Source organism: Cinclus cinclus, chromosome 25 (genome assembly GCF_963662255.1).
Source record: "Cinclus cinclus chromosome 25, bCinCin1.1, whole genome shotgun sequence".
Classification (NCBI taxonomy): Eukaryota; Metazoa; Chordata; class Aves; order Passeriformes; family Cinclidae; genus Cinclus; species Cinclus cinclus.
This window is the reverse complement of record NC_085070.1, coordinates 5,355,862-5,383,397: the sequence shown is the minus strand read 5'-3', so window position 1 is coordinate 5,383,397 and position 27,536 is coordinate 5,355,862. Positions and strand designations below refer to the sequence as shown.

General features: G+C 52.2%; 1 protein-coding gene across 1 annotated transcript in view; it reads right to left on the bottom strand.

Annotated features, from left to right (window-relative positions):
* NECTIN1 (nectin cell adhesion molecule 1) overlaps positions 1-27,536 on the bottom strand; it is an 89,222-nt gene that overhangs the window by 16,969 nt on the left and 44,717 nt on the right. The window contains exon 5 of the mRNA XM_062508743.1: positions 27,322-27,473. Coding sequence (XP_062364727.1) covers positions 27,322-27,473 — 152 coding nt within the window. The remainder of the gene's footprint in view (positions 1-27,321; positions 27,474-27,536) is intronic.

Genomic DNA, 27,536 nt, shown 5'->3' with positions numbered 1-27,536 from the left:
GAAAATAGAGCAGAAGGGGGAGAGATGAAGGCAGGGCAGTGGGTAAGGGAGAAGGGGAGTGACAGAATGAAGGAGAACAAGGAGAATTACAGATATTTGGGATGTTTATGGGAGTCCCTCCTCCTTCCCTGTATGAACATCCCAGTGTCAGAGCCCATCCCAGAGCACCAAACCACCACCCAGCCCTGTGACACCAAACCCTGCCCCTAGACTGCAGCTCTCCTTGCTGAGGACAACCTGAGCCACTCCAAAGGGTTGGTCAGGGCTACGCAGGGGCCCAGGCAGGGAGATGTCAGAGGAGACAGCACTGATTGCTGGCAAGAAGAGGAAACCCCAGGAGGTGAGGAATATAAATGAAAGAAGGTCCTGACAGAGCTGGAAGGTGCCCAGATAGAAGAAATTGAGAATTAGAGAGAAATCTTCCTTTATGCTTGCTTTTCCCTCTTACTATTTTTTTTCCCCCTTTTAAACCTATTTTTTCATGTATATCCACTGTTTATTTCCCCCTGGGGAAGAGTTGTGGTTAGTACAGTTTGGAGGGCACCAGCAGGGCTTTTCTGGAGGGGAGGGTGGCTGCAAAAAGGGGCATTTCAAAAGAGGAGAACACCAGAAGATCACCTCAGGAGATGCCCAGAAGTTCCAGATGAGGATTCAGTTCCAGATGAGGATTCAGTTCCAGATGAGGATTCAGTTCCACTGACAGGGCTTTTGGGCAGCCCTGGGAAGTTGTTTGCAAGGCTTGTGAATCAGGATCAGAATAAATTGTCAGGACAGCTCAGGGGCTTCCAGACGGGAGTGGGAAAAGGCTTTGCCAATTAAGAATGCAAACCCCTGTGCTCTGTGTCACGCTTGAACAATTTAAAATTCTCAAATAAATAAATAAATAATAATAAAAAAAAGTTTGTGTGAAGCAGTTGGCAGTGAGGCAGGTACCAGAGAACCCAGAGGGGCTCAACAAACAGCTCAGCCTTATCTGGATGTCTGAGGGCTGCTGGGAAACTCCTCGTTCCTGCTGGAAGCTGAATTAATTCACAGTATTACAATTAAGGAGAAAAGAAGGGCGTCCCACCCCCAGTCTGTTTCAGAGCTGTTTTGTTCATTACTTTGTTCTCCCACGGCTCTTCTGGAGATGGAGGCAGGCACAGGAAGGGAGGGAAGTGGTTATGTCTGCACAAAGCATCATTCCCAGTCACCCGATGGATGGCGTGTGTGTGCCTTCCCAAAAGGAGCCGCCAGCACAGGAAGATCTTTGCACCAACCAGGCCGATCCAAGCATTGTGAGAGGTGCTGATCCCACGATTCAGCAGCCCCAGGGCTCAGTTAAACCACATTCCACCGCTGCCAGGTGCTCCCAGGGCAGGGAGGGATGCCCGCTAGACATGGCTGTGTATCCCAGCGGGATCCCAGCTCACGTGGGAATGATTTTAAAGAAAAATGGACATGTAGAGAACAAGCCAGGACAGGGATATGAATGCTTTTATGAACCTAAGCTAGGCTTGTAGCTTTGCCCTTGAAAAAGAAATAAGAACAGCTGTGGCCTCACAAGAAAACAAGGAGTGAGACAAGAAGAGCTAAAGGTGATATAGGTGAATGCTGAGGAACTCTAAAACCAACGAAAAGTAGAAAAGTCCACATGTTTGCCTCGTGCAAGGAGACTTCTACTAATGCTAAGTTGTGTGACCACGTGCAGGGGGAGAGAAATTGTGTTTTAGGGTTAGAAGAGAACAATAAAGCGACATTTTCTTGATTCATACTGAACCCTGCAGATTCATATTGAACCCTGTGATCTTCTCGGGCTCGGTCACAGCCCTGAGCTCATGGCACTGGCTGTGACAAACCCTTTGTGCCAGCAGCCCAAACAGCCTCGGGGCTGGTGGCTCTGGCTGTGACTCGCTGCCAAGAGCCAGGCCAGCGTTTCCCAGCAGAGGGACAAAGGGACAGAGCCATCCCAGTGGTGACACAGCTCAGCTGCGGGGAGCAGCAGTCAATAATCACCGAGGCACAGCGGGACAAGCAGCTTGCAGGAGAGTGAGAAAGATGTTCCCCAGGGCAGCGTGCAGCCAGGCAGGGATGGATCCACTGGAAAGCATCCAGGGAAGGCTGGGGTAGAGCGGGAAGGACTCGCTGGCTCTTGGTGTGGAGGGATTTGTGAGAGGAATGGGGACATGGACGTCTGTCACACTTTGGGAAGTGAGGTCTCTTTCCTCAGAGCTACTGGAGTGGCTGGGATGCTTACTGGGACATTTACTGGGAAACTTGCTGGGACATTTACTGGGATATTTACTGGGACACTTGCTGGGACATTTCCTGGGTCATTTGGATCATAAAGCAGTCTGGCTGCTCTTGGGATCAGGAATTGAGAGTGGGATATGCTCATCCCCACCAAGGGCCTGTGCCTGAGTGGGATTTGCTTTGTAAAGCTGGGCTCCCACAGCTCGTTCTGCACTTTGTGCATCCACAGTGACATCCTGAGCAGGTGGGGAGGAGCAGAGATGTGGGATGGAGTCTGGGCAGGCAGGAAGGCTTCATCTGGGGAGACAACTGGGTCTCACAGTGGTATTTTTTCTGTTCTATCTGCCCTGAATTCAGCTGCCCCAAGGAGACCCTGAGCCCCATCTCACTGCTGAGGCACTGGCCTGCATCCCCAGGTGAATCTGGGAGCTGGGCCAGTCTCGGGGCTGGTTTACAGCAGCTCTGAGTGGAGCTAATTTGTCCCAAGAGAGCTGCACACCCTTCTGTCTTTGCCTCCTCCTAAATCCAACCTGATCCCTCTTTGCTTCCCAGCAAACCACCAGAACAACACACACCACCTCTGATAAACCCTCTGCTGTGAGATCTGCCTGCGCCCATAACCACTTCCAGAGCAGAGTTCCCTTTCCATTTATCACCTCCCCACAGTGAACAAATCCCCATCTATTTCATGGCTGGCTGGCCAAGGCACTCAGCACGGGGCTGAGTTGACGTTGCTCAGCCATGGGAAGGGATTGGGATCCTTCTTTTTTGTGCTGGCAGCTCTGAAGCTCCTGTAGCAGCCAGCCTTGCTGGAATTAATGCAACCTCAGTGCTCCAGCCATCCCTGCTCACAGCATTTACAGCAAGGCACCCAGCCCCCAGCCAGTGCCAGCCCAGACTAAGCCTGTCCCCAGCCTGGATTGTCACCATGACCTGGAGGAAGGAGACATTTGCTGGACTCTTGCTGCCTGCTGGTCCTTTGAGCAAGACAATGAGCTCAGATGATGCATATTTATAATACACCCCACCTGACACATTCCAGGGAGCCTGAGACAAGTTCACAGAGCTAAATTAAACCGAGCTGAAAAGCTTGGCAGAACAAATACTTCCCCGGTTTGGTTCTGAAGGCAGGAGCAGGATTGGCTAATTTGAGACACGCTCCAGTAGAACACACACCCCCAGGCACAAGCTGGTCCCCAGCCTTGTTTCGATGCCTTTTGTTTGCAAAGGGTTAATGGGAAGCTGTTCCCAGGAGAGCCTGAGCCCGAGCTGGTGGAGCTGACAGGGCAAAGGGGAGGATAAACAGCGGGGCTTGCGAGGCACTGGGGGTTTGACAGGGATCTGAGGGAGGAGAGGTGGGGAGGGTTTCTCTGGGGGCCTCTCTCTGGGCTCTGTGCACTCAGTGAATCCCTTCCAGGGACAGCCAAGCATCCAGAGGATGAAAGGGATTAAGGAGGGCAAGACACTGCTGGGAAAGCTGCACCAGTGGCACTGGAGCATGAGTGAGTGAGGTTGAAATGCCCTGAGCCCTTCATTCCCTGGGTCCAGAACCTTCACAGCCCCTGCTTTGATCCTGGTTTGAAGGAGAGAGGAGAAGGGGAACACAGCAGCTCATTCTGCTCCCACCCAGGCCCCTTCAGACCCTGCTCCAGCTCAGACCCTTCCCTCAGTGCAGGTGGAGGCGACCAGGCTGCACTTCACTGGGAAATTCTGTCCTATGCGAACACAAACCCACATAAAATTCATGGTTTGCAGCACCACTTAACCCCTGGCGGGATCCAGACCCAGCTCTGTCAGCAAGTGCCGCTCATCTGGTGGCAGAAAGAGGGGCAGCTGGACCTCAGCTCAGGGAACAGGAGTGATTTGGTTAGGAAAGGTGCCTGGCAGGGTTTTCTGAGCAGGATGAGTGTTTGGGCTTCACTTGGAGGCAAAAACATCATGTTAGTAGTTCCCATGGGAGTGGTGTAACCCCAGCAAACTTCCACACGTGCTCAGGGGAAGAGTTTTCACCTGGGCAGGGTCTTTTTGATGTGATTTTCAATCAGATAATGAAGATAGTTCAGCTACAGGATGCATAGACCTTGAATGTCTTGCCAAGTTAGCAATGTACACATAGACATCCATCAACATCTTGATTTAACACATCCTTAAGGCTTGTTAGTTCCAGGAGGTCCTGGAGTAAGGGATGCTAACTGCTGTCTGTTCCACTGATACACAACATCATCTTCATTTACCACATCCTTAAAATTTGCTAGCTCCAGGATGTCCTTGGCTGAGGGACGCTGTCTGTTCCCCTGATTAACTCTCCTTTCTTCCTGATTAGGCTTGAAAGCCTACAAAGATCTGACGGCAGGGAACATCCTGGCTCGAGATAATCTTGACCTATTCCACATTTTGCAGCACAGCCAGCTAAAGGTTAAACACCAAAATGAAGGCAGAGCTGCTCTTCTGCCTCCATGCCCTGATATAAGTCAGATGGAATTTTCAGAGCCATCACAGCCTCTCCCATCGGGGTGTTTGTTGATGTAACTCTCACTTACACAATCAGCCACCACACAGGCGAGTGCCAAGGCATGGCTGCAATCCTGACAATGCCTCATTTCCCTGGAAATCCCCCTCTGCACAGGCTGGGCCCCCAAAATGTGCTGTTCACCTCCCACACGGTGCTGCTGGTCCCTGCAAAGGGGTGCTGGGAGTGTCCTGGTTTTATTGTGCGTTCAATGGGGGCAAAACCAGTGTCCCCAAGGGTGGCTAAACAAACAAATGCCCGGACCCCTCTGCATCGTCCTTCCTCTCCCTGCCACAGGTAGGAATCCCTCTGTCCCCTCTCCAATTTCCCTGCACTGAGATCTGGATATCCCCTGGGTGCTCAGCTCATTCCCAGCATGGCCATCCCCCTGTCTGGGTACTGATCACAGCATCCCTTGAAGATCCCTGACCACTTTCCTTCCCTCTGTCATTTTTGTCAGCCCAACTGGCACTTTGAGGCTTCCCAAGCTGCTCCCCAGCCTCTAATGAGGTTTTGGGAGAGCCTGGAAGTGCAATGTGTGGATCCAGCTCTCCCTGGGGTGCCTACTTTGAAGTGGACACTGGGATGTGCTTTGCTTTAGTGGGGATTTCACACACATTCCAGCCAGGGAATGGCTTTGCCATGCAAGGCTCTCTCCAGTAATGACCAGTTTGTCCCTCTCCCCCCCTCCCCTGCAGGAAGCACCATCCTTGGTTAAATAACATCTGGTTAAAGGGCTGCTGTCCGCAAAAACATGTCTGGAATGTGGCCCTAGCCCTTGGTGACCTCCCTTTTTATGCTGCCAGTGGCCACTACCAAGGATGGGGTTTGGATGCAGCAGTGGGAGCAGGGTGTTAACCCCGTGGGATCCAGCAGGCACGAGGATTCTGCAGAACTCTGGTGGGAACTCCACCACAGATTCCTCTTCCTGGGCTGGTTTGTATTCTCCGTGCCACCCTAGCAAGGAGGGGGCAGACACGACCTTGCTGCCACTAATCCACCCCAAACTCACCTGCCCTCTCCCCACCTTGCTTGGCCAGACCCCTCCTGCCTCCCACAGCTTGCAGGATGGAGAGCACCTCAGCCTGTTTTGGGGAAGAAGATGAGCCCTGGAGAAGAAGGGAAATGTTCTCCAGCGTTTCCTCTGCCTCACAGCCCTTAATTTTAGTTCTGCTTCATTTCCTTGCAGCTTGGCAGAGTAATGAACAATCAAATCCCTTTAGTAATTTATTTCTTCTGCCGCACAGTTTCGAGGAGGTGATGACACTTGAAATTGCCTCTCCTGGAGGGCTGGAGGGGCCGGATCCTGCAGCCCATTACACCAGAGTGTGCCCGTCCTGCTCTCAGCAGCCTGCCCAGAGCACAGCATGCTCCCAAACCCATGTTCAGCCAGAGATACAGCCCTGCTCCCTTGATGAGTCCATTAAGGTCACGCTATTACAAGCAGCCACCAGATGAATTCTGTCAGATAGAAGGCACAGGAACCGCAGCTCAGACTCTCATCATTTGTGTTAATAGAGTTAATTTGCTCGACAACCCCCAGCAGCACTCCTGGGGACGGTCTCGCTCTGCCTGGCCGTGTGCCCCCGGGCTGTGTTTGTCTCCTGTTGCTGTGGGGATGTGTTCTGGATGTCTCCAAAGGATGAGCTCACCTCCCGTTTGCATCCAGGGACCCAAGCGATGCACGGCAGGGTGAGGAGGAGCTGTCACCTGGTCAGAAGTGGCTGGGCAGGGAAAGGGGGACAGTCTTCTGTCCCCGGGAAGCTGCAGCAGCAAGGAGAGCTCCAGGCTGCTCCTCACACCCCTTTCCTTCTCTCCTGTCCCAAAATTGCTGCTCTCCTGAGAGCTGCAGCAATCCGGACCAAAAAGTGACTCTCCAGTCTCCTGGGATAGGGAGGGAGCTGCCAGATGTGTGAAGATGGAGTTGCTGGATGTTCCTGTGGCTCTGGTGCTGCTGCCTCCCCTCCTGGCCCTCATACACCTTCCAGGACTGTCACTGTCCCTGTCCTGGTGTCCCCAGCTGCCCCCACCCAACCCTGCTCCAAGAGAGGGACTTGACACAAGAAACATCTCCGACTTCACATTCCGGACCCTTTTCCTGATTTCTCCCTCCTGCTGATGGCATTGAAAGGCTTCTCACACACCTTCCCAGCTCACCCAACTTCTGAAATGATGGAAGCACCAAGAATTAGCCATGCAGCCTCTTTCAGCCTCATTTTTCAGCTTGGACACAGGGACCTTCCCCCTTCTCCAGTATGGATCAAATGGAAAGGCAGGAAAGGGAGCAAGGACAGCAGGGCTGAAGGACAGGCCATGGAGACAAAAGCCAGGCTCACCCTGGGGATACAACAAGAATAAACAAGATCCCTGCACTGTTCCATAGGCACTCCAGCAGGTGGGTATGTCCAAGAGGGCTGTAATGATTCAGAAAAGGCAGAAGACTTGAAAAACTGCTCGTGATTTGTCTCTGGAGACTGGCACATGTTTGTTTGTGGCTTCTGAGATGACAAAATATTTTCCCTGTGTTTAAGGATGACAAGGCTGAGGAGCTTGCTGGACCCCATCTCCTTGAATACTCCACTTATTATAAGCAAACAGAGGGTTTGAAAGACTCAGCTGAGGAGATTCCTAACTCACTGCTCTTGGTTTTTTTACTATTTGTTAAAATAGTTAAATTTGAGAAGGTTACATTCCAGCAGAATGGAGGAGGGCACAGAGAACGACTTGAATCCTACAGGGTGATTTCCTGGCACCACAGAAAAAGCAAACACATGCTCCAGTTAATAAAGAATTAAAAGGCAGGAATATAATCAATGCCAGTCTGTGAGGTTCATGGGAAATGGGCCTTGTCAGTCAAACACAATGTCATTTTTTTGCCTACTAAACCAGTCATGTCATCAAAGCAAGTGTAGAGACAGGATGGAAAATAGATTTAGAATGACTGACAGGATTTGGGAGTTGAACACAGAGGCTGCCAGAGCCGGTCAGTCACAAGGTCACCCCCTAACCCAGGACAAACCCTCCCAAACCTCCAGATCTCCTTCTCCCCACCCCAATCCCCTGCTGGGTATCAGCCTCTGGGTGATGATGATGATGATGCCGGATGCCAGGAGAGGGGAGGTGACCCTTCTGTGACACAGGGCCTTGAGGAAAGGACATCCTAGGGGTGGGACAGGGGTCTCAGAGCCCCTGTGGAGAGTGCAGAGCTGCCTGTGCACATCCCTCCTTCTGGGCACAGGCTCCAACACCCTCCTCTTCGCCTCCCCCCGTTCTGTTGCTCAGGTAACACTTTCAAGGCAGGTCCTCCAAGCAAATTTTTAGGTCAGTTATAATTGGAGAAGCTCACATGGAGCTATAAAACATCAGTTAATATGCTGGAACTATCTAGTTAAATGGCAATTATAAAACCCCATAAGCTTCTCAACTCAAATATATTAATAACATAATTAAACATTTACTGCTTATGCAAATTAAAAGTTCAGTTAATCGGACGTCAACGAAACCCCAGGAAGTGACCATTTAAGTAACTAATTTCTATTTAATTATGATTCCTCCCCATTGCAAAGCCCCCCATGCCATTATTCCTGGGCAGTGTTTACTCGAGCCACTCTGACTTGGCATTCCCACCCCATTCCCATTCCATTCATAACCCCAGACAGCTGCAGCATTCAGAGCACAGCTGGCAGCAGCTGGACTGGGCACACTGGGGGAATTCTGTGGGATGAGCTTTTTGGGGTGGGATCAGCTCCCTGGGTGGACAGATCTGTGTGCCAGCAGAAAGCCAGTGTCCATTGTTACGGTGACATGGCCACTGGGAGGACTGGGAGCTGCAGCAGTGAGGTGAGGCAGGAAAGGAAGCATTTATTCCTCGAGGAATGGAGGAATTTCCCCTGGTGAGCAGAGCCGTAGGGATGGAGTGCCTCCTCCCCTTCCCTCCCTCTCTCCCTCCAAGCCACGGGCAATCAGTTAAACCTGACAGGTGTGAAGTTGGCAAATTTCTTTTCCAAACCGTGAGGAAAAAAGGCTGGCAGGGGTTTGGGGGAGACAGGGAGATGAGGGAGAGGTGGAAACATTCCCACAGCCTCTCTCCATGGGACAAGCAGTGGCTCAGGGTGGGTGGAGGGAGGGAAGGTGCACCTGGGACTCAGGGGTGAGGCTGGAAAAGGACTTGAAAACCAAGAAAATCAGAACCCCACTTCTCTCACAGCTCCCTTGGATCCCTTAGGATTTGATCCCTAATCGCAGCCCGAGATTTAGCCGGTGCTGAGCTCCCCAGCAAACCACAGGACAGTGTCTTCTGCACAGAGGCAGGAAAAGACCATTCACTGTTCACATTCAAACCGTTTTCCTTCCAAAATTCCCAACCATTCAGACAAAACCCTCTGCCTGCTTCCTACCAGGACCCGGGTTTGGTGCAGCAGTTGTGAAATCTGTGGAGGAGGGAGCATCCCTAACTCACCTTGAGCCTGGCTTAGTCAGATGAGGCTGCATTCACCTCAGCTGCCGAGGTGAAGGGAGCAGCTCGGATGGCAGGTATCCATAAATCACTGCCTTTCAATAATTCAGCCCCTGGAGGGTGATACAACATTTTTAACCTACATTTCAGGTGAAAATATCAGCCTGGCTCTCTGATTTCTGCTCGCTAGGATGTGAAATTCCAGCAGTGCAACACACATCCATTTTTTATTCCTTTCTTTTAAATTTTTTTTTTATTTATTTATTTTTTTTTTTACAGGCTGAGCCTTGTTCTGCAAATACTCTCTAAAGCAAGGCTGCATCTAAACACGTCTGGGAAGGCTGTGAAATGCCTTGTTTGGAGGAGGAGGAGGAGGAGGAGGAGGAGGAGGAGGAGGGGGAGGAGGAGGAGGAGAAGAAAACCAGCCCCCCCTTGCCTTCTGCCAGGCACCACTGAGGGCATCTGAGGCTCAACAGCACTTCTGGTGTCACAGGTCCCTCAGCTGGAATCCATTTGCATAAAGCAATTTCCTCCAACAAATATGTTCACACAAATCAAACTCGAGATTGCAAATAATTTGAAAGTGAAAAACAAAGAAAAAAAAAGGAAACAAACCCAACCCTAATCAAACATATTTGTTGCTACAAGTAATTCAGCCTGTGAGAAACTGTGAGTTTCTCTTGGTTCCATTTATCCAGCAGTAGCTGGAGGAGATTTAATGGGCTCTGTGTGACCTTGAGTGCTCTGAGCTGAACTGGAGCAGGACTTGCCTCTCACCTCACAAGGAATTTGGGATTGAAGGTCACATATTTCAGCGACCTGAGCTGTTTCCAGTGCCCCCTCACTGGTTTAACACCTCCCAGTCCCCACCTTCTCTTCTGTCTGCTGGAGCCCTTTGGCTCCTGCACTTCCAGTTCTGATTCCGAGGATCCCTGGGAGATCGCCCTGGTTTTGGGTGTTGTGCAAGGTGTTAATCCCTGTTCCAAGGACATCGGGCAGCTTCCCTGGAAATTCCCTGATTACCCTGGGCTCTGTCTCACCACAAATCCTACTCCAACTCATTTGCTTGGGTGGAAATAAAGCCCCATTGCAGCCAGGCAAGCTGATGGAATGCACAGGATGGGAACCTGGCTCTGCACCTCCACCAGGGACATTCCAGCCCCGAATTCCACGTGCATCTCCCAGTTCCAGGGAGGTGAATCCCACTCTGCTCTGGACCACGCTCAGCACTGTGCACACAAAACTCTGGCTCCTCTCTTGGTGCCCTGATGCAACTCCTGCCTCGTCCCTCTGCTGATCCTCAGGGCTCTGCAGCCCCTTTTTGGGGATCTCCTGCCTCTTTTTGGGGCTCCCCTGCCTCTTTTTGGGGCTCTCCTGCAGAGCTGTGCCTTGGAGAAGGCATCCAAGCCACTCTGCCATTTTTCCATGGGCTGCAGGCACTGCTGGCACTCCCACCCCCAACGTGTTTCTGTTTGGTTCCAAAGAAACCCAATCCTTGGGGGCACTGCATGGGGGGCTGCTCCTGCTGCCTTCACCCCTCTGCAACCCGAGCTGCTGGGGAGAGGCCCCAGCCATGGGTTTTATCCATCATCACTGAACTCTAAAGGCCTGGCTGGGAAACCGCAGCAGCATTTCCCAGGGGCTCATCCCAGGCGAGACAGCCCCTCCTGTCCTTCTTCCCATCTTAGCCCCAGCTCTCCAGTGCTCCTTTTGTTCCTTCCCACCCCCAGACTTGGCTGAAGCGGCTGAGGCAGCTGCTGGGAGCTGGTTCTGTAGGAGCCGTGGTCACTCCTGAAGGAAAGCTGCACTTCCAGAAGTTTCCATGGCTAACAGGGGGAAATGAGAGGGGGAAAATGGGTGCCGAGATAGACGCAGCCCAGAGAGTGGGCACAAGTGCCCTTGGTCACCTTGAAGCCTGGCTTTTCCTCCTCTTTCACAAGGAAAGCATTCCTGGGAACCTCTCTAATGGCTCCCAAAGCAGAACGACTGAGACCTGGCTCTGTGAGCAGCACAGGAGTTTGGGGCTCTCCTGCCAGGCTGCACACAGGGCACTGATCACCAGCCCCGTGCCAGCCTCCTGCTGCCCTGGCACAAGCCCCAGGGACCAAACCACTCCTTCCCAGCCTAGCCCTGAGCATTCCCCTCTCCCTCCAGCTCAGATCCAAATTTGGGTCAGCATCCCTGTCCCTCTGTGCTGGGGAGCACCGGGGTTTGGGTCAGATTCAGGGTCAGCACATCACTGGGTGCAAAATCCCTTTCCCAGGGAGAATCCCACACCCCAGAGGAATGGCAGAGGAATTCTGACAGCGGTGCAAGGACAGCACTGACCCCTCTGATCTCCTGCCTGCCTTGATCTTTGGGAACAATTCTTCCTTTGTAGCCTCCGTTCACAGGAGAGCGAAGTGTCCTTCCCAAGGCAGGGAGCAGTGACAGGGACATGGGGATGTGCCCCGGCTCAGCTCACCCTGAGCACCCCTGAGCCTGCACAGAGTTTTGAAGCACCATTGCCATGGCAGGCACGTGTGGCAATAGGAAACATCCTGCAGTGTCCCTGCATCCTGGCCCTGACACCAGGCAATTCCACATTTCTAGGGAAATATTGACATTTTTCCAATAGCCTGTCCCATCTGCTGCAGCCAGCACTGAGAACTTCCTCAGCCACGGACACTGGCTTTAACTTTTCACGGATTTTTTTTGGATGGATTTTTCTGCCCTATGTTTTTCTAGCCATTTATTTTGAAGCTCAGGTTAACTTTGGACCTCGGCCAAGGAATGTCACTGTTTACATCAACAAAGGGAAGCCCTTCCAGCCTCCTTTAGCCTGTACTGGCTCTGCTGTCCGAGAATTCCACACACAACCACTCTGCCAGTGGCAAACCCAGTCATTCCCAGTCCACCTTCTCCAGCCCATTGCTGTTTTGGAGATTTCTTAACCCTTAACCTTCAGCCTTCAAGCAGCTCCCCTTCCAAAATACAAATACAAATAATTGGAATTTCCAAAAAATATTGCATGTCCTGGGATATTTCCAACCCAAACCATTGGAAAGGAGGTGCCATTCCTGCTGCTGTGACTCCCCTCCCAGGTCCCAGTCACTGAGTGCATGACGACGCAGCCACGGATGCCCCAAAAAAAGAGAAGAACTCTTTTTTTAAAATTCTTTATTTATAAAAAAGTACATTTTTTTTTTTCCACAGCTCAGCCACTATTGGTTTTTTTATACAAGTAAAAGGAAGGGTGATGCAACACCCCACCCACACAAATTATAACCATGAAAATACTCCCCCCCCCACCCACCCCAGGACTCAAAATGAACAAATTACAAAGGATGGAAAACAAAACAAAGTAAAACAAAATTTAAAAAACAAAACAAACAAACAAAAAAAAAAAAAACAAAAGCAAAACCAGAAAAAACCCAAACCAAACCAAAATCATAGAAGTCCATTACATTATTATTATTATTATTATTTTTATTTTTTTATTTTTTACAAAAGCACTTACAACACAGAATGCATAATTAAAAAAAAGAAAAGAAAATAAAAAATGTGGGGTTGGGGTTGTTTGTTTGTCTGCCTGTAGTTTTGATTCCACAATGATCATTACAGCCAAAGGACGAAGAAAAAGAGAGATAAAATCACTGGAGCTGAGGAATCATGTTTTTTTAAAAAAAGGGAGAAAGGCCAAAGAAATGAAAATCCAGATCTTACACCACCAGCAGAGTCTGCCAGTGGAGGATCTGACTCCGTGTGCTGCTTACATTCACCGAGAGGGGAATCACACCTGGAAAATCCCCCTGGCCCCAAATCCAAGCTCAGCCTCCTCTCTGAGGTTTGGCTTTCCTTGCCTTGCTGATGGGCTGAGCCCCCTGCTCTCCCCCAGCCCCTCTGCCCTTGCCCCACTCCTCACTCCGGGGTGAGTTTGGGAGGGATGGGAAGGACCCAAGACCTTCACACCCTCCCCCGTCCCAGGATTCCTCTGCTCATCCCAAGGAAAAGCTGGAACTGCAGCAGATTTCCGTGGGGATGAAGGTGATGGATGGAGGGCGGGGTGGGGAGGGTGAGGGGCTGTTTCACTCCTCATCGGTAGAGAACAGGCAGCAGCCACACGGTGCTGGCACTGTCCCCTGTCCCCACAGACCCAAAACTTCAGTGCTACAACAGCAGAGCTTGAGGGAAACTCCAAAGTGGATTTTAACCCTCTGGCAACCTGGGATCCCCCGATTTCCACACTGGGAAACCTCAGAGCCTGCAAGAACGACGCATCTGACCCCCACAAGGGAAATGGGGCTTTTCCCTCCATCTCATCTGGTACCCAAACCCCAAAAATCTGCGTGTGCGTGCGCGTGCTTGTGCACAGCAAAGGGAAACAGCCGAGCGCAGCAGCAGCCCCGTTCCAATCACAGCCCCTTCTCCAATTCCCTCGAGATCAATCTTTGGAATCTCTCTCTCCCTAACCCTCCGTGCTTTTTGCTGAACTGTTGTTGTGTTTCTTTTTGACTCAACATCAGGAAAATGGCTCCCTTTGTCCCTCATGTATTTGCAATCAATTTGGTGCAACCAGCTCAGTTCGTTGATTTATTTCACTACGAAATCTTCAGGTTTTTTTTTTTTTATTATTATTATTATTTCCCCACCCCTGCTTGAATGAAAATGATTTAACAGGGGAAGAAAATAAAACAAATCAACAAACCTGGTAATTAAATAAGGGAAAATAACATCACAAGGGTGAATTGCAATGAATAATCCTAGAGAAAAGCCCCAGCAGGGAAACAGCTGGGGTGTCTTTGTACATAAAGCACAGGCTCGTTGTGGGTTGTGACACAGACCTGTTTGCTTCTACAGCTCCCTGAATCCACACCGGGAAGGAAATGGGGGATTGGCCCAAATTCACCTGAATTTTGGGTCACTGATCTCTCTCTCACTGCCTGCTCAGCCTCCCCACCCACCCTGAGGTACCACAGGCTTTGGCATCCAGGATGAGGGCTCGGGAAAGGGAAAAGCACCACGCTGCTGTCTGTGTTCCCTCCTGGAGCAGGATCCCTGCGCAGGGAGGTGATGGATGAGGCACTGACACCCAGCCCCGAGCAGGTGAAGGCATTCCCCAGGCAGAAACACAGCCCAGGCACAGCCAGGGGGGCCACACCAGTTCGGGACTGGTGTGAAATGGGGCATTTCCATGAGAGCAGCAGCTCCCTAGCACCGAGGTGGAGGGGAGGAAGCCCGTGAGCACTTTCCCTCTCCCAGCTGGAAGGTCCCACTTGCTCTTTGCCAGGTCCCACAGAGGCATTTTCCACCTCCTTAGCACCTCTGATGAAAGTTGGGGGTGGAGAAGCAGGGGATTTTTCACTGGAGGCAGCCTGGGAGTCCCAGAGAGATGATCCAGCCCAATCCAGCCTGGCAGAACCTGCCCACTGCGGGAAACTGGGGCACAAAGGGACAAGTGACACCATCACCGGAGCAAAGAACAGCCCAGGCTGGCCCTGCTGCTGAGCCCTGCACAGTTCCAGCACATTCCCTCCCTGCAGAAGCCCTCAGGAGCAGGATGCACCTGGCTTCTTCACTTTGGCCTCTCTCCTGGGCCCATCCCTGCACTCAGGTAGGAACAGGCATCACTTTCTGCTTGATGATGGTGGAAAAACTCATCTAATTCCCTTCAAAGGCCCCCTCAGAGCAATTGAACCCAGAGAAGGCAGTGATGCTATTACTAGACCAAAACAGCTCTCAGATGAAGCATCAATCTGATTTTCTTCCCCCACACTTCTTTTTTCTTCCACCTTGCTATGGATTAATGGCTAATCACTTGGCTAATTACCACCCCAAGAGTCTCTTGACCATCTAACTGACCTTGCAAGGGACAGCAAGAAGCAAATGACAGCACAGAGGTGGCATTTCTCCATGGCTGCGGTGATAATTGCACCAGGGGAGCAATGCTGAAGAGCTCAAGGATGAGAGAAATGCAGCACTGAACCTTGAACTCACAGGGTGCCTCACTGCTGTGCCAGGCAATGCTGTCTAAGGATCTTCCACTCCAGGTTCTGGATGAAAAATGATCATTTGACCCCTTTTCTGAACCACTATGAGGAGGTAAGTGGCTGAGCTGAGTCCTAAATTTTGGCTGGTGCAAAAAGGGGAAGGAAAAAGTGCGGCAGCACAAAGGGAACTGTGTACAGGAATTGGAAATTCCACATTGCTTCACTCTCTCCTTTCCTTTCCCTGGATCCCACTGGGTTTTTGAGCCCTCACTCAGTGGTCAGTGTGTGAATGGGCAATAAATAAACCAAGGAGGCTACAGCTCCAAAAATGACACCTTTAAAGGCAAACTAATAACTCCCAAAGCAGATTTCTTGGGGTTCCTTTGGTGACCCCTGAATTTGGGAACAGCCATACAGCCCTGATCTCTCCCAAACCCTTCTGCCCCACGTGCCAGGCTTTGCAGCTTTGTTCTTTAGGACACAGAGCTGTGGGGTCAGTGTGGTGGGGAATTTGCCAGACCTGAGCAGTGGCCTCTGCCCGAACGTGAGGAATCGCTGCTGGGCCCTGCAGATTTTATAAAATATTGTTTTCTTCCCAAGCCAGCTCCTCACAGGGTGTAGCTGTGCTGGGGGAAACCTGCAGGGCAGAATCTGTGCCACTGATCTCACTCGGTACCTGCTGGTGCCTACCAGAGTTTGGTGTTGGAGGCACTGTCACTATCCTGTTCTGAGCCTGCCTGTGGGATTCAGATCTAAAGGATTATTCACTCGAGAGATGGAATTTGTTGGGAATTCTCCCTGCACCACACACTGTGCAGGCTCTGCCCTGGTCCAGATGACAGGCTCTCCCTTTGGGGGAATCAAAGCCCTGTGTGTGTGCTGCTGTGCCAAGGCTCTGGAGGGAAGTCATTCCCACCCCTAATCATCAGTAATCAGAGATTTGGAGAGATGTTAAGAGATTTTATTTCCTTTATTGGGGGCTTTCTTGCTAGCAGGGTGCTCTTGGTGGCATGGACGGACCTGGGACGGTTCAGCCTAAGGGATGATCCCTAGGGAATCTCTGCCTGCCCTGGCTCTGAGAGGACACAAAGCAGCCTTCCTGTGGCATGTGGCTGTCATGCCAGAAGCCAGGAAGCCTGAGGGGCTGGCAGGAACAGCAGAGAGATTACAGCCCTACAATTGGATTGCCCACTGCCCTACCCCACTAATGCAATCAGAGCGTGCTGGGGATGGCTCAGGCTGAGCTCCCTGTGCTCTGCACCGAGCACCTCACAGGAAAGGAAAACTTTGGAGGCTGCCTGGACCAGACATCTGACCTTGACTCATCTGTGTGGGTCTGCCTCTCCACCCTCGTCCCTTTTTGCAGCAGGATAACCGCTGTGGAACAAAACTCAGCGGGTAAAGCAGGAGGAAAATTAGTCCTGCTATTTTTAGATGTGCATGATAATACAGCTCAGAAAACTGGGGATTTCTTTTCAAACAAAAGATTTATTTATACATCAAATAAAAAAAAAAATCCACAAGAAGAAAAATAAGCCCCAACCCAGTGAATCTAATTTGGAGATGGTCGGTGTGAGACAGAGGGCCCTGAAGTCTGAAATCCCATTTATTCACAGAGCAGAGATAGCAGCAATCCAAACCTCCCCAGCACAACGCCGTGGCTCAAGGCAAGGAGGGCAAGATCAATACCCCAGGCTCAATCCCTCCTACCCTGTCTGCCAAGCCCGTGCTCAGGAGAGGGATGTGATATTGGAAAAGTGGTAATCAATGCCAGCTACGTGGTGCAGCCACGGGCTGGGGTTGTTGCTAGGAGAGAGAGAAAGAGAGAGAGAGAGAGGGAGAGAGAGAAGCACCCCCGTGCTCTGACCAAAATAAAAAATAAAGTGTAAACACATGACAATTAAGTCTTAGTGGTATAATGAAATAAAACTCAGGGGCTGGTCCTGCCCTGCCTGGGTGTGCAGAGCAGAGCTGAAGGCAGTGAATGTGTGGAAGCAAAGTGTCCTCAGTTGGTCCCTTCCCCAGTGGATGTGCCCCAGTGAACTGCTCTGTGGCTGGTACCAGCAACAACAACAGCAACAACAACAACAAAAAGAGCCAGCCTTTCTCTGAGCCATCACGGGGGCGGGGGGGGGAAAGTGTCAGCAATAAATACTCCTTTTCTTTCTTTTAAAAGAACACTCAAACAAAGACAGAAAAATGAAAAGCCAGGCAATAATAAATTGTAGGAGGAAAATGGCAGTTTTGTTTCCCTGCTCTGCTATCAGCCCCTGCACCTGGGGTTTGGTTAGGGTTTTTTTTTTTCCCCCCTTACTCCTCATTTTCCTTTTATTGAGTCATTAAAAACGGGGCGTGGTTCTCTCCAGGTGTGCAGCAGGCAATGGGAATGTCACCCAGACCCCACCAAAAAAAAAAAAAAGAAAAAGCGACTGGGGAAAAAAAAAAAACCCAAAATTCATTCACCTGATAATGGCACCTATGTTTCCATTGCCATAAAACTCTCCTGGCCTCTGTCCTACGGACAGCCCACCTGCCCCCCTCCCAAGGTTAAAAAACAAACAAAGAAGACAACATACAAACAAATTTCCAGTGTTTCAGGGGGGTGGGAGTGGGAGGAGGGAGCCTCGGGGAGGGAAGGGCACTCTGAGACATGAAGACACAAACAGAGTGTAATATACAGGCTGGGCAACAGTCGTTAAAGCAAAGAGTAACACCTAAGCCACCGACCAATACAAACACCACAGAAGGGGACGAAAGTCGTCGAAGAGAGAAATTAAAAAGCCAAACCAAAACAGAGAGAAAATAATTACCCGACCTCCCGCCCTCCCGCACGAGCCCTGCCCCACCCCCCCCCCCCCCAAAAAAAAGATCATTAAGCAAAGCTGCCCTCCCTCCCTGCTCGCCCCTGCTGGGAGCATCCAAAAAGTCTGTGCAGGGCAGCTGGGGCGTGCGTGGGTGTGCTGGGAGGGAAGCAGGGGAGGGAGGGCATCGCTCGTGAGCGTGTTCGTGAGCGTGTGTGTGTGTGTGTGTGTGTGTGTGTGTGTGTTTGAGTGCAGCAGAGGGGCGTGGAGCTACACGTACCACTCCTTTTTGGAAATAAAAGACCCGTCGTTCTGTGACACCATGTTCTCGGCCAGGTCGAGCTGCTCGGGGTCGTACTGGAAGCCGAGTGTCCTCTCGTCGTAAGGTTCGGGGTGGGCTTCGCCCTCATCCACGGTGAAGTAAGGCCTCTTGGCATCCTCCTCGTAGGCTTTGGGGCCGCCCAGCTTGCGCTCGCCTCCTGCATCCTCATCCTCGTCCTCGTAGGTGCTGCCGCCCAAGGGGCCCGGCTTCTTCTCGTCATCCGAGTCGTCGGGGTACTGCAGGTTCTGGGCCATGGGGGGGTGGTGCTGTGGGATGCCAGCCTTGCTGTAGCCGTTGCCGTACACGTGCTTCTTTGTGCTGTAGTCACCCTTGAAGGTGTGACGCCGGCGCCGGAGTACCACAAAGAGCACCACGGCCACCAGCAGGACCAGCGAGACGCCTCCCACTATGCCCCCAATCACCGGTGTGGGGATGTTCGGCTGCACCATGGATTTGTGATCATCGATTGGAGACGGGGTGTAGGGAAATTCTGGGTAGGAAAAGACAGATGGAAGGGGGAACAGTGTCAAACCATGCGGAAACGCGCCCTCCCTCCATGCTCTCATTGCCAGTTTGGGGCGAGGGGTGACGGGGTGGGAAGATGAGGGTAAGGAACAGGGAAGGGAAAAACTGGGGAAAGGGGAAGAGGGGTGTCCTCACAGGGATCAGCTCTGCCTCAGCGAGGGGAAGGTGCCGTGCCAAGCTGGCCAAGCCTCATGCAGGGGCCCAGCAGGCTGGAAGCAGTGATTTGCCCTCCCCAGCCCTCCAGGCGTGCTCAGATCCCACCAGCCCCGTGTCTTGAGTCCGGACGCGCTCCATTTTACCAGGTAACAGAATTCCAGTTTCCCAAAGAGTGCTCCTGACAGCGAGTGACATCCCAAAGCCCACCCGAGGTGGGCACCGAGCCGCTCAGAGGTGCCACCAGCTCTGCATCCCTCTCCTCACATCCCAGCCCAGAGCAGAACCAGCTGGGGCCAGAGGGCAGCAGCACCTTGGGATCCCCCACCCACCCACGGGTGCCCTGTGGCTGCCCCGAGCCCTGCTGGCTCCTGACCCCCTGTGCTGACCCTGCAAGCACAAGGACGCAGCTCTCCCACTGCTTCTTTCCCTTCCCTGGCCAACACAGTGCCACTCCTCCAGCTAATCTTGCTCCTACAGTTTCCCTGACCTATTTAAAATAAATAAATAAATAAATCAAATCCTCAAAAAGAGGCAGAGGAAAGAGATGAGAAAACAGCTCTCTTTTCTTTCATGCAGTTCAACACCTACACTTTGGCACAGATAAAGTTTGAGCCAGGACTTCAATCAACCTTCCTGGGCACAGTTACAGCCCCTGGCTGAGCTCAGAGCCTGTTGAACATGAGGTATTGAACACCACGTGCTTGTCTGAGCCCTTCACCTGCCTCCCCATTCAGGCAGCAGGTGCCTGGTTAATGCCCTGTGGCAGCTTTGTCTTTGCACATGAGACCTCTCCCAGTGCTTTTCGCACCCCCAAGTCCTGTCTGCCAACCCTGGAGCCTCCTGGCCTTCACTTTTCCCCCCCAACACCAAGGAGAGGTGCAGATCCAGCAGCAAACTCAGCATCCCTGAGGACGGGTGATGGGGAAAGAGGGGCTCAAAGGCAGCAGATTCCAAAGGGATGTGAGGCAGTGACTGTGCCTAACCCCCTTCGTGTCCCTGCTGGCACAGCTTAGCCCAGCCACTGAGGGAGAGGGGAGAAAAGAGCTTTCCCCACGTGAAGGCACGGAAACAGCTGCAGGTTTTGGACAAGGGCACTGAATTCGAGCAATTCCTGGTCTGAGCCATAAATGTTTGGGTTATTTTTTATTTTTTTTTGTGCCTGGAAGATGATTAATTCCTGCCTTTCCTGAAACATCAACCTGGCAACAGAGTGTTGGTTTCTGCAGACTTGCCTGGAGCGAAGCCTCCTGAGGCTGAACCCGCACAGAGAGGATCCCCCTGGGCAGAGTGGGCTGGGGGACAGATGGAGGGTTCCTGCTGCAGCCAGAATGAGGAGCAAGATGCTGTGCAGGCAGGAGCCAGCATTTTTTTTCCCCCAAAGACAGCCTTAGAGAAGCAGCAAGGACACGTCTTGCAGCCCGGGGAGTCGGGGTTGGGTTGTGGGAAGCCAAAGCCACGTGTTGCATCAACAGAAGGCCCGTCCCAGCCAGCTGGGTAATGCAGAACCTCTCTGCAGGGACACCAGGGACAGTCACGTCCATCCCCTCGTGGTCCTGCCTGCTGAGGGCTCAGCTTCAACCACTCGACATCTGCACTGCTCCCTCTGCCCCTGCCCAAGCCACCTCCCGGGGCTGCTCCTTGCTGTCCCAGCCTCTGTGGTGCCCAATTCCCAAATCTGTGCACAAAGCAGAGGAGCACCTGGAGGCTGAGTGGGAGCAGGGGATGCTCAGCAAGCTGGCTCAGTCCCCAGGGGCTTGATCTTTCATTTTCTCACAGCTCTGAAGCCTCCTCCCAACCTGCTGTTCCCTACAGCAAGGCTGACTCTGTGCGTGGCCCCACAGGTCCCAACACCCAACGTGAAAAGCCCCAGATGTGGTGTGCAAATCCCTCAAACCCCACTGATCCCTCAAACCCCACTGATCCCTCTGCCTCCCAGCTCTGGAGAGCAGATCTGAGAGGGGAAGTCTGTGCCTGATTTCTGAAGGAGCCTGGCCCACCCTCATTAACAGTCCAGCTCAGACACATGAAGAGAAAAGGGGGGACATTTTCCTACCTTTCTCAGGAAATACTTATTTTTTCCCTGCCCTTTGTGCTACCCACCCCTGATGTAGCACTTGCCACCTCCATGCCACCCCCCTGACACTGCCAACACCATGGACATGAGCAGGAACAAACACATCCATCCATCCATCCATCCATCCATCCATCCATCCATCCATCCATCCATCCATCCATCCCTCCATCCATCCCTGCTGGATTTCACACATTGCTCAGGCAAGGAACTATTTTCTCCCCTCATCCCATCCCCATCCTCCTCACCATGGCCCCGTTCCCATGCCAGAGAAAACAAACCCAGACTGTGGGAAGGGAAAAAGAAATGAAAGAAAGAAGGAAGACGGGGGAAGATCACACACCAGCAGCCCCAAATCACCCTCTCCTCACCCACAGAGCTTCCTCCCTCCTCATCCTCCCTCTGGAACTGGGACAGGGGGGGCTCTGGGGGTGTGTGGGTGACCCTGGGGCAGGGTCAGTGTGCGGGGACAAGGGGGTCTGGCCATTCCAGAGCCCGGCACTGCCACTGGATGGCGGCACAGCCCGGCGCTGGCTCCGGAGCAGGGTGGGACTGCTGCGACCCTCACCGGGCTGTCACTGCTGCTCCCGGCAAGGTGACAAGGTGTCCCGGCTCTGGCAGGTGGCGAACGGGGACCAGCGTGTCACCTGTCCCCGTATCCAGCATCCAGGTCCATTAACCACCGGGACATCTGCCAATCCCACCAACCAGGATCCACCCCTCTGCCCACCCCGTTTCGTGTCCGGGCTGCAAAGGGAGCAGCAGCAAGGAGAGAGGGGGAAGTGTGGGAAAAGGATCCCCTTTTTTTTGTGTCCAAGGGGGGCGTGAAATTTCTGGAAACCGGTGCGATGGCTGAGCGTGCTCGGGGGCCCCATGTGAAAAATCCATTAGGAAGAGTCTGGAGAGAATTAAAGCCGCTGTGAAAAGCAGCCTGGAGAAACAGGAGACAGCGGAGCCGAGGGAGGGGGAACAAGCCAGGCTTTAATGCCAGCGTGAAAAGCCTCCCCCCCGCCTGCCACCCCCCAGCCCTTATAAAAAGAGGGAGTGCTGTATGAATAGGAATTAAAGCAGCAACACTATCTGCCCGTGCCCAGCTCTGCCAGCTGTTGCATTCAGCCCAGCTTCCTGTCCCTGTGCCAGCAGCCGGACCTCTGGGACAGCAGCTGGGAGAGCAGGGAGACACGAGGTCACCCCGGGCTCAGCCTGGCACCTGGCCCAGCCCGCAGGTTCTCTTTGATCCCTTTGCAAGGCTCCAGGCATCTCCTGCCCTCTTCCTGCAGCACCCCAGGGCTCAACAGTGAGGCCACAAACTTCCCCAAACCTTCCCCATCACAAGGGTGGCTTCAAAAGTAGAGGTTTGGGAAAAAAAAAAATAAAAATCCCATCTTTCTCTTAATGGCTGTTTTCTCAATAAAAATGAGGCGCATGCAAATCATCCCACCTGTCCATCAATCCTTTATCTGCTGCTTTTTTGAACCTGCTGGCCAATTTTAGTGCTATGTGACAGAACGAGCTGAAATTATCCATATTAGAAAGCTCCTGGAGATGGATGGAATGGGATCCTTGGTAGACATGGGAGCTAAACCTCATTAGACATCAGAGAACCCAGAGGGACAGGAGGCTGCTCCCAGGGGCAGGAAGGGCCCAGATCAGAAAAAGGGTATTTTTAGACACCCAGTAATTCTTCTGTGATATGCAGATCCATGGGAAATCAGCTTTCAAAAGCTCTTCTGCTCATCTGCTGGGATATTTTAAAAGACTACTTCCTGTGGACATGTTTTTCCTTTAAGTCCCATTGCCATCCTTTTCCCCTCAATCCTAAGGACCAAGGGAAAAGCCAGCACCAGCCCAAATTCTCCCTGTAGCCACGGGCACTGAAGAAAATATCAAATTCCATGAGGAATTAGCTGTTGGACACATGTCAGCCCGAGCTCTTCCAGAGGAAGACTCTGGATTTCCTTCTACCTTGGAAAACCAAACATCCACACAATGTGAACAGCAGCTCCGGGGAGAATTCCAACTGTATTCCAACGTATTCATGGGGCTTCCCAGTTCCCAGATGGCCTCAGCAAATACAGAAACGACCTCGTAGGGTTTGTTTAGGAGCCAGATTGCTGATGGCAAACTTTCCCTGCCGGAACAGTCCATGCCAAATTATCCCAGGACTTTACTCCTGTGTTATGTACACGAGGGAAGATAAGGAGAAACCTCAGGACAAAGCTGCAATTTGAGAAGCCCAGAGCACTGCTGACCTTCTCGCTCCCCCCTGCACCTCTGCGTGTCCATCTCCAGCTTTCCAAGGGATCCTGCTTTCCTCTCCCTCCCAGGGGTTCCTGTAGGATGGGGGGGGGGGGGGGGGGGGGGGGGGGGGTGTGGAAAAACCACTGGCAACTAATCCAGAAGTTCAGCAGCTGCCCGTGGCGTTTCAGAGTGTGACAGCTTTCAGGCCAGATGCCAAACGTGTCTTAGGTTTTAATCTCTCTCTCAGGTCACCTATCCCCTGTCAATCAAGCCCTGCTCCTGAGGGGGATGCTGGCACAGATGCCACCAGACAGGATGCACAGCCACTCTGGGAGATTAGCATCAGACAGACCCCCCTTGGGGCTTGCTCCTCTTTGCCTCCCCCCTCCCAGCCCTACATCCTCCCACCTAAATCTGGCTTTGGGAGCACCTGCTGCAGGGTTTGGGATTTAGGGCTCCCCAGAAAGGGCTTTCCCAAGTGTGGTGCTCCGTGGTAGCAGCTCCAGTGATCCCCACAGGCTGTTTGCAGTGACCTTGCTGGGACGAGAGTGCTGCTGGTGTGTAAATAACTCCCTGCTGGAAGCCAAGAGAGCAGAGGGGGGGTCAGCAACCCCTGCCAGCTTTTCCTCCCCCCCCAGCCTGTAGCACATCCAAGGCCAGGGCTGCAAAGCTGCTGGCACAGGCTCTCCCTGCTCCCCCAGCTCTGTGAGTCTCCCTCAAAGGCCCATTTGCCATTTTTTTTCCCTTTCTCCTTGTGCTTCCTCTGGCTGGAACCAGTGCACGAGTGGGTGAATGTCTCCTGCACAGGGCCAGGGCATGCCAGAAAAGCCCATGGTCATGAATCCATGGATATTCCCACATGCAAATGCTTTATTCCTGCCCTGTGCAGCAGAACATCCCTGTGAATACAGGTTTGGGAAAACCATTCCCACGGCCAGGATGAAAATTGGGAGTCACAGGTATGAATGTCCCTGGGTAGGATAAAAATGGGATCACACACATGTGAATGTCCATGGGCAAGATAAAAATGGGATCACACACACGTTAATGTCCTTTGGGATCACATACATGTCAATGTCCATGACCAGGATGAAAATGGGATCACACCTGTGAATGTCCATGAGCAGGATGCAGATTGGGATCACACCTGTGAATGTCCATGGCCAGTTCTCTGTGCAGGACCACCACACACGTGTAGTCCATAAGCACAGCCTTTTATTCTGTCACCCACCCGCCCATAATAAATAGTTACATGTCACACTACATGGCTTGCCTACGACTGACAAAGGTCCTGCAAGGCAGGAGAAGCTATTATGGGAACAGATTGCTGGAATAAAATATTAAATTTCCACTTATCAATCTCTTTAATGCGCCATAACTCTCATAGAAGCATTCAGCCTTCTCCCTCTGAACAAATTGCCCTCCCCATCAGGGGGCTGAATCAGCCCTGCCCTCTTCCTCTCTGGGGCCTGGAGGGAAGATTTTGGGTGGCAAAAGGGGAGAGAACAGGGAGACAGAAGGGGGAAAAGCTGCTGCAGGGTTTTTTCTGCATCAGCCTTCTGTGTTGTGTTTTTTTTTCTCCCAAGGCTGGCTGCTCACTAGATTGAACTCCATTTATTGCATGCAGCTCTTGAAAGAGGTTTCGTGGTCCACTGACAATCCCTAAATTGCCTGCAAGACCCAAACAAATGTACCTGTAATAGCTGAGTGAGGAGGGCTGAGCCCTCCCCAGCACCGACCTAATCGCTCCTTAGGGAGAGCTGGATAAACATATTCAGATCCCATGAATTATTAAAGGATTTTTTTTTTTTTAAATGTGGTGCAGGCCTGGCCTGTGGGGTTGGCTGTTAATCCCTCCTAGCAGGGCAGCTGTGGGTGTGCCCTTCATTCCCTCTCATTTAACCTCAACCCCACAAGCAGGACCTTTGGGAACCAGCTGAGATTTCAGGCAGGCAGAACCAACCCAACCCCAGAAATCCTGCCAGCCCCCACTTCCTCTGCCAGCCCTGTGCTGGTGGAGCACGAGAACGATGCTCTACCAATCCTTTGTAAAAAAAACCAGGAAAAGAGACAATTCCAAATCCCAGAGGGCTGCCCCTGCACAGCCCCTTGTCTCTGGAAGAGCCTGTGCAGGTGAGCTTGTGCAGCCACCTTCAGTGCCACTGTGGTGCTCAGACACCTCAAAAACAGGCAGGAAACATGAAGAGAGGGCTGTGCCCAGTGTCCTGACACCTCCAATGGTATGGGGTGGCTGGACAGACAGAATGACAGCAAGAAACGGGCACAGAGGCTACGGAGAAATGGAAAGTGAGAACCTGTTACTCTCAAAGTCTTCTTCAGTCCCTATCCCACCTCCTTGTCTGCATCTGAGGGCTGAGCTTGGAGATTTTTAAGCTCTGCTCACTGTTTCAAACGTGCCCCAGCGTTCTGGACACTGTGGGGGATGGATTTCTATTGCCAAAGGGAGTCAGCTCAGTCTGTACCAGGCACTGCCCCAGGAACACTGAGGTGACAGCTCCCGTGGAACGGCCAGAGCTGATTTTGGCCATGACCTTGCCCTGGTTTTGGGTGGTTGGGTAGGGCTGGGCACAAAGGGCTTTGTTCTTCCAGTGCTTTTCCCTGGCAAAAGAAACAGCCCCCGGAGAAATGCAGGAACAACTCAGCAGGCAGGGATCCAGGACAGGAGGCGTGAATGAAAGGCCTGCTACAGTGATAATGATCATAAATAAATACCGGGTAATTAACATCTCATTAGCACATCCCATCCACTGACCTCCAAGCACTTGGATAGAGGAAGATTAGCCTGGTTTGCCCGAGTTACAGAGGGGGAGCTGAGGTGCTGAGGGTGCCAAACACAGAGTTATTGCTAATTTTAGCTGCCCCAGACTCGGCTCTGTGCTTGCTCAGCATTTACCTCCAGAGAAAGCTGGTGGAGGGGACTGGAGTTCCATCACTCTCAGGTCAGACAAGGACTGGGACGGCAGGAGAGGCTGTGCCTGCCTTGGACTGGACAGAGGAAGAGGTAACAGCCCTGGGAGCCTGTCCTGTGTTCCCCATGCCTTGGAAGCCCCCAGTGCACCTCATTCACCTCGTTGCCCATCCTGTCCCAGGTGTTTGCAGCCCAGAGCTCGCTGCAGTGTGGCTGTGCTCCACCTCACTGCTCCCAGGGGCACTTCCAGCCTTCCTGAGACCCACCAGTCACTGCCTGACTGCCCAAATTGCTCCTTTCACCCCAAAGGAATGGGATAAATCTCCTTTTCCTGCTCTCAAAGCATCCACAGCCACTTTTCCCCCTCGATGACATCTTACAATGTCACTCTGACTTTCAGAAATCAGGCTATTGCCTTATGTTATTTCTTCTCTTGAAGCTATTTCTTGACATGACTTTCTCTCGCTGACACTACCTAAGTTTACCCACATGTCTTTCCCTCCCTCCTGTGGCCACACAGCTCTGCAGGCCATCAGATTCCTTCTGTCTCCGGTGACATCACAGCATCACTTCCCACTGCCTGCATCCTGGGATATTATTCCTTCTTGGAGCCCAGACAAAGCTCCACAAGCACTCACAGGAATCTGTGGCAGGCAGGTGAGCGAGTTCACAGAGCTCAGATGAAGAATCATGAGAACTGCCCAACACCAGAAGTACCAAACACCATCCTGAACAAGTGACTCATCCATCTCCTGCCTTTCTGGCAGTCCACATCCTCCTCCTGCCCCTTGTTCTGATCAATATCTCCCTGATGTGTCTTTGCTGTTAACAATGATCTCCTGGAATCCCAAGCAGAAGACAAGGCGGGGAACAAATTGAATTGGTGTAAGAAAGGAAAAACCACGAGAGGAAAAGAGAAAAAAAAAATCCAAAACAAACCAGTGCAACACCAGTGCAAAGCCAAGAATTCCGCTGCCCCATCTGCATCACGAGATTCCCAACCCTGAAAGGAGACACTGGTGGTTGAGGAGATGGAACTGCTGGATGTCAGCTGCTCACACCTTTGTCTCCCTCCCCACCTTGTTTTCCATGTTCCAGGTGCTGTCCTACCTGTGACATTGACTTCCACCAAGCCCGAGCGTGTCCCGATGGCGTTGGTGGCCTCGCAGACGTAGGTGCCGGCCACGCTGTAGGACACGGGCCCTTTGAAGTAGATGGTGTTGTTCTGGATTTCCACGCTCCCTGGCAGGGTCCCGTTGGGCCTGGGGGGGACAGAGACCGTGGCTGACCCCAAAGGTGACACCCAGCAGCGTTTGCAGAGGTGA